General features: G+C 40.1%; 1 protein-coding gene across 1 annotated transcript in view; it reads left to right on the plus strand.

Moving 5' to 3' along the window:
* The first annotated feature begins 535 nt into the window (after nt 1-535).
* The window catches only part of ksr2 (kinase suppressor of ras 2), an 87,604-nt gene continuing 71,099 nt past the window's right edge, over nt 536-17,040 (plus strand). Inside the window, exons 1-3 of the mRNA XM_053654053.1 lie at nt 536-1,082; nt 6,545-6,685; nt 9,452-9,602. Coding sequence (XP_053510028.1) covers nt 903-1,082; nt 6,545-6,685; nt 9,452-9,602 — 472 coding nt within the window. The 5' untranslated portion in view covers nt 536-902. The remainder of the gene's footprint in view (nt 1,083-6,544; nt 6,686-9,451; nt 9,603-17,040) is intronic.

The following is a 17,040-nucleotide window of genomic DNA, read 5'->3' on the forward strand; positions in this document are numbered from 1 at the left end:
TTAGGAAAAAAAAAATCGATTGAAGAGGTTGTTCGAGTTCAAACAGTGAGCTCACTGCATTTTGATCTGGCTCTCGCGAGACGTCGCGGTGTTCTCGCGAGATCTCGGCACGGTCACCGCCGCTCACGCTGTTGCCGTCGCTGGTTGCTGTGGATTTGATTGACGGGCAACATGTTGGTGCGGTGGGGGAGCGCCGGGATGCTACAGAGGGGGAGGAATACCTGCGCGCAAAGCACACCAAAACACACACAGCGCGCTTAGAGAGAGAGAGAGAGAGAGAGAGAGAGCACCTTCGCCGCCGCCTTCAATCAATCCCGTCTTTTATTATTAGGGAAAGACAGAGAGAGAGAGAGAGAGAGAGAGAAATGCCTTGGAGCGCGCGATGGACGGTGACGGTCGCTGATGCTGATGACACCGCACTGAGGATCTGAACCCCCCCCCTCTCATCCTCTACCCCCCCACCCCCCACCCCACTCACAACTCATCCCCCCCTCCCCCCCACACACACTCTTATTTCTTGTATTATTATGGTAGGCTGATGATCATGCAAACGGCGTCAGGAGACCCGAAACGGACAACGATGATGGAATCGCCTTACACGTAGAGCCTGGTGTATTTTTAGCGCACGCTCCTCTCCGTTTTTTTTTTTTTTTTTTTTTTTTTTAAATTTTTTAAAAAAAAATATTTATTTATTTATTTATTTATTTATTATTTTTTTAATTTACAATCTGATGTGCATGTTTCATGTGTTTCATTTGCTTTTATTTGCATATACGCGTCTTTCCTCTATTGCCGCTTAGACTGAGAGAAAGTCCATCATCCTCATCATCAGCAGCACGAACAACAACAACAACAACAACAACAAAAACAGTAAAACAACAACAACAAAACGGACTCCGCACATGATGGACGAGGAGAAGATGACGAAAAGCGAGGAGGCTCACCTGAGTTTGCAGAAAGCCCTGCAGCAGTGTGAGCTGGTGCAGAACATGATCGACATCAGCATCTCCAGCCTGGAGGGGCTCAGGACCAAATGTGCCACATCCAACGACCTGACGCAAAAAGAAATCCGCACGCTCGAGGTAACAGGCCGTTTAATATCACCACCATCACCACCACCACCACATCCACTTATCCCTCCACCACTCATCCTCCATCATGTAGACTCAGCATTCACTCTCCTACTCCTTATCACCACTGGACACAATGTCCATCTTGCTTTATTGCATCTATTGCTTGTGTGTGATTGTGTGTGTTTATGTATATGCGTGTGTGCGTGTGTGTGTGTGTGTGTGTGTGGGGGGGGGGGTTATAAACGAAGAAGCTGCAGTGAGGCGCATTCTGCAGGTGGTGCAAAAAAAAAAAAAAAGGAAAGAAAGAAAAAAAAAAAGAGGTGCTTCAGTTTCCTTACTTGCTAACATGGACACCGATAGGGGCCTTGTGTTGATATAACCATTTGCATTTGTGTGTGTGTGTGTGTGGAAACCTCCATTTGCCAACTGGGGGGTGGGCTGGGGTGGGGTGGGGGTGTTAATTGCTAATTGCGTCATGCTAAGCTCCAAAATATAAGCAAGAGAAGGCAAGGAAAAACAAGGGACTCCCTCTGGCACTGACTGGAAGCAGGGATGCCCCACAGTGAGGGGAGGTGGTGGGTTTTTTTTTTTGTTTTGTTTTGTTTTGTTTTGTTTCTTAAAGCACACAGACTTAACACACTGCACAGTTATACTACAGCTAATAGTGTTAATTCTCACACACTGTATGACTGCATGATGCACTACTCGTAATCGTGCACACACTGACACCTTCAGAGCTGGTTATTCTGTACACACTGTACTTTGTACAGTCGTGTATATATATATATATATATATATATATATATATATATATATATACTCGCACATACTTTATTTATCTTTGCATATCTATCTGAGTGAGAACTCACTTACAGTACTCACACTAGTCATATTGTGACAGTATGTTCTACTTGTATGTACAGTGTTTTAATCCCTGTTTAGAAAATACAGCACGATATTGTGTTACTCTGCTTACTGTAGCACTGAAATACTCGTGAGTTGTTAAGCTTAGCTAGTATCATTTCGGCGTAACTGGGGGAAACAACGTAGCAGGTTATGCGGCGTTGATTTGCCTCGTAAGTGGTAATTCGCAGTTTGGAATGAATTGCTTCGGTGTCAACCCTGGCGAATTCGACACACAAAATGGGGGGGGGGACAACACGCAGGTGTCTTTTGTTAGCAACAAGCTAGCGTGTAACTGTGAGGAATCATGTATATTTTCCTCCTCAAACAGCGAACTGTATAGTTATTGTTTTAGACTCAACAAGCACATGTCTGTATGTTGGTACACCTAAAGCAAATACTTGTATATACGGTATAACTCATTTAAAGGTATAAAATGCTAATTTGTTTACTTCTGATGCTGTGAGCAGCCATTTTGATTTCCCGTAGACTCGTAGTTCAGAAGACTTGAGGGGGTATTTTCAAGGAGGTTAGGAATTACAAGTTGCGACCTCGAGTCAAACACGCACACACACATATATATATATATATATATATATAGTTAAGTTGAATTTGGTTTAAAATGTACCTGCATCACCTTTAGTTGGTTCTTACAGTAAATGACCATAAATTAAATATTTCTTTACCTCACATAAATGGCGTTTAAACCATTAGGATGGTTATCCTGGTGAAAGGTTTGACCTCATAGCTAGTAGTAACGTGCTAGCAACTTAGCATGTGTATTAGCCTAACACGTCTTAGTCTAGATACTAGCTAGCTTGCCACTAACTTTTTCCATTTCAATTACATCAATAAGAAGAAGCAAGAAAGTGAAAAAAAAGAGACTAAATTCTGATTTGTACCATCATTGAAATTTATTGGAATATATGACATTTATTAAGGTGTATGGCGGATTAGTGCTTAACGTGCGCCTCACGCCTCCAGGGTTGGGGGTTTGGGGGTTCGATTCCCGCCGCTGCCCTGTGTTGGTGTGCGGAGTTTGCATGTTCTCTCCGTACTGCGGGGGTTTCCTCCGGGTGCTCCAGTTTCCTCCCCCAGTTCAAAGACATGCATGGTAGGCTGATTGGCATGTCCAAAGTGTCCGAAGTGTATGAATGGGTGTGTGAGTGTGTATGTGAGTGTGCCCTGTGATGGATTGGCACCCTGTCCAGGGTGTACCCCGCCTTGTCCCCCATGCTCCCTGGGATAGGCTCCAGGTTCCCCGCGACCCTGTAGGACAAGCGGTATAGAAAACGGATCCATGGATGGATGGATGGATGGATGGATGACTTTTATTAAATTACTCTGATGCGTGATATGCAAGATGCTAATTGCTGCTAATACGCTTCCTATACTGTAATATCATTAGACTTGTAGCTCAAGTACACAACTAAAGAAGCACAATATGGACATGTAACAAACATCTAGCCTAACATGTTTTGATTCATCAGCTATATTCCTCTCATAATTTTAGATTATCATCAAGTAGTTTCACTAGTTCTCAGATTTACAGTTAAAGGAGAAAGACCTAGAGGAAAAGTTTCATAATCTTTAACACACACACACACACACACACACACACACACAATAGGACATGAGGCTTTCATTTGACGCACAACTGAAGTGGGTCAGGAGGATGTTGAATACCAACTGTGTGTGCACTGCAGTGTTGATTAGAGTTTATATAGTCTGTGAAATTGAAATCACTTTGGCTTCTATACAACGAGAGAAGGCAAACACATCTGCAGGCAAAAATAATAATAACAAATTCAGAGTGCCCCAAAAGTCTCCATACATACTGTAAGGGACTATGTTTGCCAGCACCACGTTGGTTGCGTCTTCATCGGTGGATGTTCGTGGACGTCCACGTCTCGGTCGGTCCGCGACACTTCCGGTCTTTTTGAATGTGTTAATAAATTCGGCAGCAGTGCCGTGTGTGATGTGCTCGCCGTGTTTCCCGTTTCCCAACTCCATCGCAACCTTACGACAGCATCCCGATCCAGCCATGAGACTGATTTCCATACGTTCTTCTTTTGTCAAAGGCGTTCTTAAAGGCTCTGGAAAAAAAAAATATAATATAAACTAAGTATGAAAATTTTTCGAAGACATTTTGTTGAAAAGTGTTAATGGAGACTTTTGGGACACCCTGTAGCATACTTCTTTAGCTAATCTTGATTAATCAGTACTAGAGTGTAATTCATTTTAGTACAGGGATGTTTGATTGCCTAATTATTCAAATGGATGGTGCAAAAAAAAAAGAAAAAAGAAGAAGAAGCAGTTTATCTAAATAATATGAAGTAAAGCACACATTAAGGGAGGAGTTGTTACAAGGCTATTGATTGTAAGGTACCAAGTAAAATAGCTGCTTTTTCCTAAACGTAATCTAAGCGCTGATTACTGACATGTTTTCCCCAAGGATGGAAATCATTTCACTGAAACAGAAAAAGTTTCAGATTCTTTTTAAAAGGTGTTTTTTAAAAAAGGAAATGCTTCTGTCTTGTTTCTTGGTATTTCTGTGGAAACCCAAAAGAGCCGAACAGCTCAGATACCTGAAGACCTCTAGAAAAGTGCAGCAGTTGAATGAGTCACAGCAGGTCACTGGTTCAGTGCCAAAAATAAAGGGCTGAGGGATTCAGTCTGGACACAACTGAGACTAAAAATGATTTGTAGGTAGTTTAACTAGGAGAACTGTGCTAGTATTAAACCCTTAGTCTCTCAGGATAATATTATCATTATGAATTCTTAAAGTTTTCATGTATTTTATCCAGGGCTGCAACTAACGATTATTTTCATAATCGATTAGACGGCCGATTATTTATCAGATTAATCGATTGATCGGACGGGGCGGGGTGTTTGAGTGCCATTTTTTCGTTTATTTAAAATAAAATAAACAAACTGAGTGTTACAAATATAAACCCAACACACACACACACACACACACAAACACACACACCAGAATATATTATTCATTCAGGACTGTAGTTTAATTCAGTGCTTTTTGTGCATCCATAAAAATAATGCATACATACTTATATATAAAATATACAAGTTTATATTATATAACAGTATTTATGCATTACTTTTTTATATTAAACGCAACGTTGACATAAACAGTAAACTGAAGAAAGTTACTGTCGGTGACTCTGGGTATCTGCTAAAGCTAGCGGCGTCGCGTTACGTGCATATGACGTCACGTGCCGTCGACTAGGAAGCGGCTTATACTTCCGGTTAGTAAAAAAAACTGCTAGTGATATATTTGAGACGATATTACCTTTCTTAAATTCATACACTAGACGGTAGAGTACATAGTACATAGTGTAAGTGTGTAGGACGTCATTTGGGACACAACTTTAGTATTTACTCTCCGAAGCGTGTTTTCGGAACAGAAGTAACTTAGTGAGTAAATCTCCCCCGTGCCACACGCAGACCAACTAATCTAATAATAATGACATTCGTTGACAACAATTTTCATAATCGATTATTATCCATTTCATCATTTAATTGTTGCAGCTCTAGTTTTATGATGTATTTTATATATAAATATATACACACACATATATATATTAGTCTCTTTTAGGGCATCCAATAATCAACGCTATCTGATCATCCCCTTTGTACCACAGTGCTGTTGAATGCTAGTTTCTGATTGGTCAGAAGGTGGTGATTAATTTCCTATAGTGCCTGCTTCAAGGTTTATGTTACTGCGCTCGTTCTGATATGTTAATAATTATTGTATAGTTCGCAGGAACTTGTATGTTGGATGCTTCATAGACACAGTTTAGAAATGTGTGTAATTGTTAATATTGTTGACATTCATGGAGGGAGTCTCCAGTGTCAGTGTGTTGTAACAGTCAGAGATAAATCTTTGTTTAAGTTTAAATATCTTGATCTAAAAATCTGGCTTTGTTTGTTTGTTTGTTGATTGATTGCAGTAGTGTTTGAAAAATGACATTCAAGATCATGGGCAAGTATAGCTTCAGAATTGTAACTTGAACACATTTTAAACTTGTTTAAACAAACTTACCAACAGTAATATAGGTGAGTGTATATGCGAAATGAGTTTTTGAGTAGAACGGGCAGCTCTTTGATAGCAACGGAGGAGTGTGTAAGGAAATGGAAATCAGAAAGTGTACAATAATAGTCACTAACTCTAAAAGTCTGTTCGTCGAGATGTAATAAAGAAGACACTGGGGATCATAGAATGAATATTCTGGGACTACATCAGCTATTTCTCTCCAGAAATAAAATCATAACTCAGAGACAATTATTTATTCATTTAACCATCCATCCATTTTCCATACCGCTTACCTTACACAGGGTCACGGGGAGCCTGGAGCTTATCCCAGGGAACTCGGGACACAGGGCAGGAGAAACCCTGGACGAGATGCCAACCCGTTGCAGGGCAACACTAGGGAATTTGGAAATGCCAATCAAATGCCTGTCCGAGGAACACTGGGAGCGAGGCGGGAATCCACCCTATAACTTTCTTATTTTTCTCTGTATGTCTCTTTCTCTGTCTGTTCTCTAAGGGTAAGCTGGTGAAGTACTTTAGCCGGCAGCTCTCCTACAAACATAAAGTGCCCTTACAGGAGCGGAATGTGGAGCTGGACGGCTTTCCTCGTCTCACACACTGGCTCCGCATCGTCAACATGAGGAAGGAGGTCACAGAGGTACTGACACTCAGACCCACCCATCTTCACTAGGGATCGTTATCGTGTTAGAAAGCTCGGACTCGTAATTACGACGTCGAGACATCCGTCATAGTTTCAGTTTGTGTTTTAAAATGATTCGGATACAAGGACACTTGTATCAGTAATGGCTTAGAAAAATAAAATTACGTAATCTGTATATGACTCGGGATGAACGAATGAGCCAAATGAATGTAAATGCAAATGCTGTCACACATAATAACCTGAGGCTTTAGGACATTTTAGTCTGTTTTTAGGTCTCATCCAATAATCTTTGCTATCTGATAATCCGCTTTATACCACAGAGCTGATGAATTCCCAAATCTGATTGGTCAGGAGGTGTTGATTCGTTTTCGGCTGCAAATCAAATGACGGGTTTATATCAAAACACTCCTTCGAGTATGTTATCATTTCTATAATCACGACTTACACACCCATTAACTGTTTAAAAAAAAACGTGTAATTATTGATATGACGAAATTTTGTATGAGGTTTTTTTTTTTTCTTCTTCTTCAAAGCTGTTTTCTGATACAGGAAAGCCTTTAATATATACAAGATAGTTTTCTGACATGGGGAGCATCTTCAGGACGGAGGACGTTTGCGCTTAACTATATGACAACGTGACAAACTGAGTTTTCATGTCAGAGAACGGGTTGTGAGGGAGCTGCTGTGACGTAAATGATGACAGGAAGTAGCTAGAAACGGATAAAAACTATGACGTCCTTATTTATTTTTAGAAAAAATATCATTGTTGTAATTGTAACCGTAAACTGCTGCGGTATAAGAGGAGTAAAACACTTCGGGACGTGCTGGTGTAGGAAAATAACCGTCTTTGTGGACGATTTTTTTTTTTTGTATTAAAAATGCTTTAAATTAATGAACAGATATAAGTAAAATAAATCAAATAGGTCTTTTGTGTTGCTCTCAAAATCAGAATTCTTCATTAGTACAATAACACTGTGTAGCACGGGTTTAGAGAAAAGTATGCAAAGTAAAAACTGGGAATAAATGTAAATACACACAGACGATATTTTAATACGTGAATGCGTCCACACTGTGCAGGTTGAATAGTACGTTATATAAGATAACTGACTATCAGCAGTTACAGTGTCAGTCATTCAGGTGTTCAGGTGACAGTGCTGTTTGAACGTTAGGCCAGCGGAGGTTAAAGACGTTTAAGTAACGTTTAAACGTTAATAACGTTTAAATTAGCTTTCGATTCCAACGATCCTTGATCTTACTGCAAGAACCGATGTCTTAGCAAGTGATGTCTTGAATACGATAATAGGTATCAAATGTTTCTCATTATGAGATGATTATATAACAAATATTAGACCGTTAAGCCTGTTTCTTGACGTATTTACACATTTCAGGCTTAACCTTAAACTGCATGAATTATTATATTTACAGCTAAATGTTATGGATTTTTATTACTTGAATTATTAGGGGTAGTTGGTCAATTGTTGCCGCATGGCAACGATGTGCAATGGTGGAAAGTACCATAGAGTCAGTAATAACACAAAATGTGTTATGACGTGGCATTTTTATTTATTTATTCATTATGTTAAAGCATAACAAAGTTATGGCACTTAAAGTTAAAGCACCCTTTTTCCAGTTACACATGAAAATAGTAGTTTTGTATTATTACCGATCAAAAATTGGACATTTAGTTGTTGCCATTGCAGTAAAGGGTTAAAATGGTCTTATTCTTCTGGCAAATGATTTTATTTCTTTCTAGAAAGAAACACTTGAAGTGTGCAGAATTATCTGCCAATACTAGAATAAGACAATTTCAAGCCTGAAATGAATAAAAATATCTACAAATATGCTTAAAACACACACACACACACACACATCTATCTATCTATCTATCTATCTATATATATATATATATATATATATATATATATATATATATATATATATATATATACACACACACAGTATTTATGGAAATGTATTTAAGTGTGAGATCTTTCTGAAATTGAAACTGCCTTAGCACATAAGGTGTGTGGGATATATTTAGCATTCGTCTTGCTAAATGCAGTTGTGTTTTGTTTTCCGGGGTGATGGAGCTCTCTGCTGGTGAGGAGGAGGAACTGCAGAGAGATTGATGGGGATGGTCTGGATACAGTCATACTCAAAGACTGGAAGATCTAAATAATAATTACTGACATAATTTTTTTTTTCAGAAGGTTATTATTTTATGCCATATACAGTACTGTGCAAAAGTCTCAGCCCCCCCCCCCCCCCGCCCCACCACTTTGTATAACTTTGTTATAGATTTTAATTTTAATTTATGACTTCTAATTTTTAGATTTCCAAATATTAATTTTCCGGCACAAAATGAAATGCTACAGAAAAATGCCTGTGTGTCAGTCAAGAAAGCAGCATATTGCGCATTTTTTGGATGAAAAACACAATGAAGGCTGCTGGGTTTTGCTGCAAAAATAAGAAGCAAGTGCGACAGTACATATATTTCTGTAGTTGAACCCATCTCCCTCAAGGTTTGGTGTATTGTGCATTCTGAGATGCTTTTCTGCTCACCACGGTTGTAAAGTGTGGTTATTTGAGCTATTGTAAGTCAGCTCAAACCAGTCTGGCCATTCTCCTTTGACTGCTTTCATCAACAAGCCGTTTCTGCATGCAGAACTGCTGCTCACTGGATGGGTTTTGTTTTTCACACCATTCTGTGTGCAACAATCCCAGGCGATATGTAACCTTTTGTCCTGTGTGTGTGTGTTATAGGAGATCTCTCCGGGTGAGCTGACTCTTGAGTCGCTCTTAGACATGCCGGATGAAGAGGTGTGTGAGACGCTGCAGAAGTTTGGAGCAAGTGAGGACGAGTGTGCTCGCTTGAACGCCTCCCTCACCTGCCTTCGCTCCGCCCACAAATCAGGTGAGCAACCGAGGGTTGTTTGTCAAGATTCCAATATATTGATATACTGCATACGTAATGAATTGGGATATAATATACAAGTGCTTTTCACTGAAGTAGGTCTTTTAAGGGCATGTCTTTTCTACTTATGTTTGGGGGAATTAAATTCTAGAGTTGCATTAAGACAACTGTTTGTATTTTTAGGGGACTTTGTGTATGACATTGTTTGTTTGAAAAGGGTGACACCTGGTGGCTGAGTAAAATACACCAAACGTGATACTACAGTATGAAAGGATTTAGGGCTCTAGATATAATCATCAATATTTATGTCTATTCGTTTATTCCGTTATGTATTCACTTTATCCAAAAAAAAAAAAACACAAGTGAGGTAGAGGAGAATTCATGGAATAAGGTTAGAGTTAAAATGTGAATGGTACAAATTTTGCAAGACTTCATCTATGTCTCAAATTGCACAGAAAGGGGCGGAGCCACCCAAAAATTTCTACCAAACGTTTAGGGCTTTACAGTCAGTTGTTGTTCACATGAGGACGGTTTTCCTGTGCTGCCGTGCCATAATTTCAAGTACAGGTGTTACAGACTCAAGTACACAAAGTATAATATTAATTATGTAATGAGTAGTATAGCATGTGAGACGCAAATTAAAAGTAACAGGACTTGAAATAACTGGTATGACTCTGGAGCGCTACCAATACCACAATAATCACAATTGTTTTTAAAGTGATAAAATGATGCTGTTGATTGAAAAGTTTCACTTTAGAAAGAAATAGTCATTTCGACAGTATTTTCCCTTTTATTTCTCTTACACGCTTTCTTTCTCTTTCTTGAGAAAGATAACCTAAGGTAACCTTGAGTTACCTTTTTTAGTGTTTTGCTTGGTTTTCTCTGAGAGTGAGCCGTTGGTATTACCCTGAATAGCAAGTAAAATTACGATAGAAAGTTTTATGTTGTGGTTAGTAATATAACATTTAAGTTGGGAAAAAAAGAGGTACCAGTGTGTAAGGGTGTGTGTGCTTTGACGCAGGTGTAACAGGTGTGTTTATAATTAGGGATGATGTATTTCAGGTGTAACAGGTGTGTTTATAATTAGGGATGATGTATTTCAGGTGTGACAGGTGTGTTTATAATTAGGGATGATGTAATGCAGGTGTAACAGGTGTGTTTATAATTAGGGATGATGTATTTCAGGTGTGACAGGTGTGTTTATAATTAGGGATGATGTATTTCAGGTGTGACAGGTGTGTTTATAATTAGGGATGATGTAATGCAGGTGTGACAGGTGTGTTTATAATTAGGGATGATGTATTGCAGGTGTGACAGGTGTGTTTATAATTAGGGATGATGTATTTCAGGTGTAACAGGTGTGTTTATAATTAGGGATGATGTAACGCAGGTGTGACAGGTGTGTTTATAATTAGGGATGATGTATTGCAGGTGTGACAGGTGTGTTTATAATTAGGGATGATGTATTTCAGGTGTAACAGGTGTGTTTATAATTAGGGATGATGTATTGCAGGTGTGACAGGTGTGTTTATAATTAGGGATGATGTATTTCAGGTGTAACAGGTGTGTTTATAATTAGGGATGATGTAACGCAGGTGTGACAGGTGTGTTTATAATTAGGGATGATGTATTGCAGGTGTGACAGGTGTGTTTATAATTAGGGATGATGTAACGCAGGTGTAACAGGTGTGTTTATAATTAGGGATGATGTAACGCAGGTGTAACAGGTGTGTTTATAATTAGGGATGATGTAACGCAGGTGTAACAGGTGTGTTTATAATTAGGGATGATGTAACGCAGGTGTGACAGGTGTGTTTATAATTAGGGATGATGTATTGCAGGTGTAACAGGTGTGTTTATAATTAGGGATGATGTAACGCAGGTGTAACAGGTGTGTTTATAATTAGGGATGATGTATTTCAGGTGTAACAGGTGTGTTTATAATTAGGGATGATGTAACGCAGGTGTGACAGGTGTGTTTATAATTAGGGATGTTGTATTGCAGGTGTAACAGGTGTGTTTATAATTAGGGATGATGTAACGCAGGTGTAACAGGTGTGTTTATAATTAGGAATGATGTAACGCAGGTGTGACAGGTGTGTTTATAATTAGGGATGATGTAACGCAGGTGTGACAGGTGTGTTTATAATTAGGGATGTTGTATTGCAGGTGTAACAGGTGTGTTTATAATTAGGGATGATGTATTGCAGGTGTAACAGGTGTGTTTATAATTAGGGATGATGTAACACAGGTTTAACAGGTTTATTTATATATGTTTAGCCATGCTGTAATGCAGGTGTAACAGGTGTGTATACATACACTGATCAGCCATAACATTAAAACCAGTGACGGGTGAAGTGAATAACACTGGTGATCACGTTGCAGTGGTACCTGTCAAAGAGGTGGGATATATTTATTAGGCAGCAAGTGAACAGTCAGTTCTCGAAGTCGATGTGTTGGAAGCAGGAAAAATGGGCAAGTGTAAGGATCTGAGCGACTGAGTACCAAATTGTGATGGCTAGACGACTGGGTCAGAGAATCTCCAAAACGGCAGGTGTTGTGGGGTGTTCCTGGTATGCAGTGGTTAGTACCTACCAAAAGCTGGCAAGGAATGACAACCGGCGAACCGGTAACAGGGTCGTTGGCGCCCAAGGCTCGTTGATACATGTGGGGAGTGAAGGCTAGTCCGTCCGGTCCAATCCCACAGAAGAGCTACTGCAGCACAAATTGCTGAAAATATTCATGCTGGCACTGAAAGAAAGCAGTCAGAACACACAGTGCATCACAGCTTGCTGAGTACAGGGCTGTGTAGCCGCAGCAGGTCAGAGCGCCCATGCTGACCCCTGTCCACTGCTAAAAGTGCACAATGGGCATGTGAGTGGGCATCAAAACTGGATCATGGAGCAATGGAAGAAGGTGGCCTGGTCTGATGAATCACATTTTCTTTTACATCATGTGGATGACCTGGTGCATGTGCATGACTTACCTGGGGAAGAGATGACACCAGGATGCACTATGGGAAGAAGGCATGCTGGCGGAGGAAGTTCGAAGCTCTGGGCGATGTTCTCCTGGCATTCATGTGGATATTACTGTGACACACACCACATACCTAAACATTGCTGCAGACCGAGTACACCACTTCTTGGCAACGGTATTCCCTAATCACCGTGGCCTCTTTCAGCAGGATAATGCGCCCTGAGACAGTGCAAAAACGGTTCAGGAACGGTTTGAGGAACATGACAAAGAGTTCAAGGTGTTAACTGGGTCTCCAAATTCCCCAGATCTCGATCCGATCGAGTGTCTCTGGGATGTTCTGGACAAACAAGTCCGATCCACGGAGGTCCCACCTTACAACTTACAGCACTTAAAGGGTCTGCTGATAACGTCTTGGTGCCACATACCACAGCACACCTTCAGAGGTCTCTGTATGTATTTGTGTGTGTGTGTGTGTGTGAAGGAGTGGGTGCGGCAGTGCTATTCTGCCAGTAGAGGGCAGCACAACATCATGAGGTAAAACACTACCTTTTCAATAACCGAACACTGTCGCAGATTATTTTGAGGGTCTACTCCAAGGACATCAGCTCAGCGAAATAAATACGGAACGCTTGTTCACGCTATGTTTTTCACAGCTGGAATAGAATTCAGCGTTATAGTAATTGTCTCGTCACAGTGTCTTCTTTTAGCAATAAAACTATTAACCATAAACACAAGCACTACATGCTTTTCTGCATCTGAAAATATCTGAAAATCTCCGAATGGATGCTGGCGGTCCATTTGCTTTCATATCCAAGTGCTTTATTTAACGTAGCACCCATCAGATTTGAGAATCCAACAGCGCAGTGGTGTAACGAACTTATACATAGCAGGTAAAATAAATTCAAGTCTTAAAAAGGGGTGCCGTTTTAACATTGTGTTTTAATATTATTAAATTAAACAAATCTTATTTGTAATTAGTTTTTAACATCAAGGATTCAAGTGATTGTCATCAAGCCTCAAAGCAGCTGACATTAAAATATACACTTGTTGTGCACTTCAGTGCCAGCAGAGGGCAGAAGAGATCCTTCCATCATGATGTGCCATTCACTTCTACATGATGTAACACACACACACACACACACACACACACACACACACACACACACACACAGAAAAGAAAGAGGCTAACAGAAACTTTGCTGTCATATTCTTGAGCAGCGGGATGACAACACTAAGACTGCTAATATTTTCCTGACATTTCGCTGAAGCTCTCATTTACTCTGTTGCCTGCATTCTGCTTTCCTCACGGTGGATCGACAGGAAGGGCTGTCACCTAAGAGCCGAGGGTGGTTTGAATATGTTTGCAGACATTTTTAGCTTCTCATCAGTCCTCGCGTGTTACGTAATTCTCATTTTATGTGTCAGGTTCAATGACAGGTCTAGTTTTATACCCTCCTAATGCTAACATAAAGCGATTGTCTCACATAAAGAGCGACTGTGCAGCCTTGATGCCTGAGGAACAATGGTTGTAATTATGGTAGACGCTCCAGAGTGGGTCCCCGCTGTGTCCTGTGGGACGCTATAGGTGGACACTTTCGAGATCGTACCTGTCTGTCACCGGGCTTTTTGTCACTGGTGACTTTCTTCACACGGCTCGCTGTCCTCTTTACTAAAACTCCTGATCTGCTAACGGGCATTTTCAACGGAAAACTCAGTATAAGTGTAACCTTTCATAAAAGAGAGCGAGAGAGTGATAGACTTACTTCACTGACAGCAAACTAGAAAACAAGGCTGAGTTAGTGTAATAGAGCAGGTTTAATAGGGTTCTTTTGTGCTAAAGCTAAACGAACACAATAGAGTGAACACTAAGTGCAAAAAATAAAGGGGGAGGGGAAGAAAAAAAAGAGTTGCTCGCCGATGAATATTACAATGAGCTGCTGGTTTGTTACTGAATTTGGGAATTTGCTTCTTTTAAAAAGCATCTATTAAAATGTGTTCATTTGTATAGCCTTCGTCTTCGTGTACGTTTCACGTCAATTGAATAATTTTTTTTAGATTCATTTAAACAGGATCATGTGAAAATTGTGTAACCGTCAGTAAACAGGAAGTGATATATGTTTGACGGACTCGGATACGTGGGAGGATGCGTTATTCATTTCTTCTACAATAACAACACACACGCCAAAGTGTTTTTATTCTTCTAATACCACAGCAATTCACCGACACCAACAATTTTTTAAAGTGCACCTATTATGGTTTTTCAAATCTTACCGTTCATGTAGTGTGTTATATACGTAGCTGTTTGCGAATGTAAAAAGTCTGCAAAGTTTAACAAATCAAAGCGCACGACGAACGGAGTTATCGACTCCCAAAAGAAGGAATCGATTCTGAACAGCTGAAATGAGTCGTTTGTGATTCCAGACTCACTTCCTGTACTAACCTACGTAGGTTTATAACAAAAAAAATACCCCGCCTCTGCTCGTGAACAGACGGAGCGGAAAGGCGTTTCCTTTTCGACACACGCTGACAGCGGTAGACCAATCACAACACACTGGCACACCTGACCAATCAGTGCTGAGTATGCTCTCTGAAAGTGGAGTTTAGAACGAATCCTTTAGAATGAATCATTTAATGAGTCATTTGTGACACTGGGAGGAAAAAGGTAATGCTGCAGTTTAAATTATGAGCACGTTAAAGTGTTTTTTGACCTCGGATGCACGTAAATCTATTGTATGAGAGCTTTAAAACAAAATTAGGCATGTTTTAAAACCATAATAGGTGCGTTTTAAAACTTCATTAAACCATACTTTATGTTATAGAAGCTCTAAACAGTCTCAACCCTCACCAGCCTGTCTTTTCTCGTCTATCTAGAAGTTAATACGACCCAAAAATGCAGCCTGTGCTCGTGTTACTGAGTTTGTCATGAACACTGGGATTCATTTCCTGAGATATCAGTGTCGCGAACAGGACAAAATGTGCCGGTGATAATAACAGAGCCACACGTGTAAATCAATTATCGCAATTAACTGTCATTTACCCTCACATCAACGTTCAACAGCCGACTCATCTGTTAAACACCGCATGCTTATTAACTGTGTGCGAGAGATAAATACAGTATCTCGTCCCTCTGTGTGACGTGTACTGTCAAAGTTTAAATCTCGTCTGACAGATTTGTTGCCATGGAGATGAATCATAGGACGTGGTTCTGTCAGTGACCTCGTTTTACTCATCACCTGCCTGCAAGCCTTTCCAAGCCAAATGTTGACTTTTATTTATTTATTTATTTATTTGTTTATTTATTGATTTATTTATTTAATTTCCCGTGTTAAACAGGGCCGCGTGCCTCAGAGGGTCTTCTGCTTACGAAAGTGCAGGGTTCCCCTCGAGAGACACGAAAAACTAACGATTAGTCTTTTATTCGTAGAGCTTTAAATGCATGTGTGTGTGTGTGTGTGTGTGTGTGTGTGTGTTCAGAGTTCAGATCTGAAAATCTCTCCTATACTAAGTGGCATTAAAAGTTCCAAGAGTTAAGCATGTGCAGTGAGGATTTAATACCAAAACTGTGCACAATCTCATTCGGACATAACTATAGACTATTGAAAGGTGCAAGTGGGGTGCAGTTTGCGTAAAGTAATTTTTACTTTCACGATATCGGCTCGAGCGAGCGGCAGTACTAAGTCCGGCTCCGTTGTCTGCGCAGCTCTACATAAACATGACACTTAATGAATCGGACCATTGCATATTTTTTGTTTTTAAATCATATACGTTGCTTATTTCAAAGTGCTACTATTTAAAATGTACAAATTTATGAATCACATTTTGAACAACTCTTAAATAAAGTGGGCCGTAAGGAGAGCGGATGATCGCTTGGTCAGTTTATTTCATTTTCCGTCTGTCTTTTTGATCTTAAAGTGCACCTATTATGGTTTTGAAAACGTGACTAATTTTGTTTTAAAGGTCGCATACAGTAGATTTACGTGCATCCGAGGTCAAAAAAACACTTTCATGTGCTCATAATTTAAACTGCCTCCCAAAGTGTCACAAACGACTTGTTAAATGATTCGTTCTAAAGGATTCGTTCTAAAGGATTCATTCGAAACTCCTCCTTTCAGACAGAGAGCATACTCTACTCTGATTGGTCAGACGTCCCAGTCTGTTGTGATTGGTCTACCGCTGTCGGCGTGTTTCAAAAAGGAAACGCCCACTACCATAACCAGTTTCAGCTCCGTCTGTTCTCCAGCAGACGATGAAGACCAGGGGCGGGGCTTTTTGTTACAAACCTACGTAGGTTAGTCCAGGAAGTAAAGTCTGGAATCACTAACGACTCATTTCATCTGTTCAGTATCGCTTCCTTCTTTTGGGAGTCGATAACTCCGTTCGTCGTGCGCTTTGATTTTTGAAACTTTGCAGACTTTTTACATTCACAAAAAGCTCTATAACACACTACATGAACGGTAAGATT

This window comes from Ictalurus furcatus, chromosome 22 (assembly GCF_023375685.1).
Source record: "Ictalurus furcatus strain D&B chromosome 22, Billie_1.0, whole genome shotgun sequence".
Classification (NCBI taxonomy): domain Eukaryota; kingdom Metazoa; phylum Chordata; class Actinopteri; order Siluriformes; family Ictaluridae; genus Ictalurus; species Ictalurus furcatus.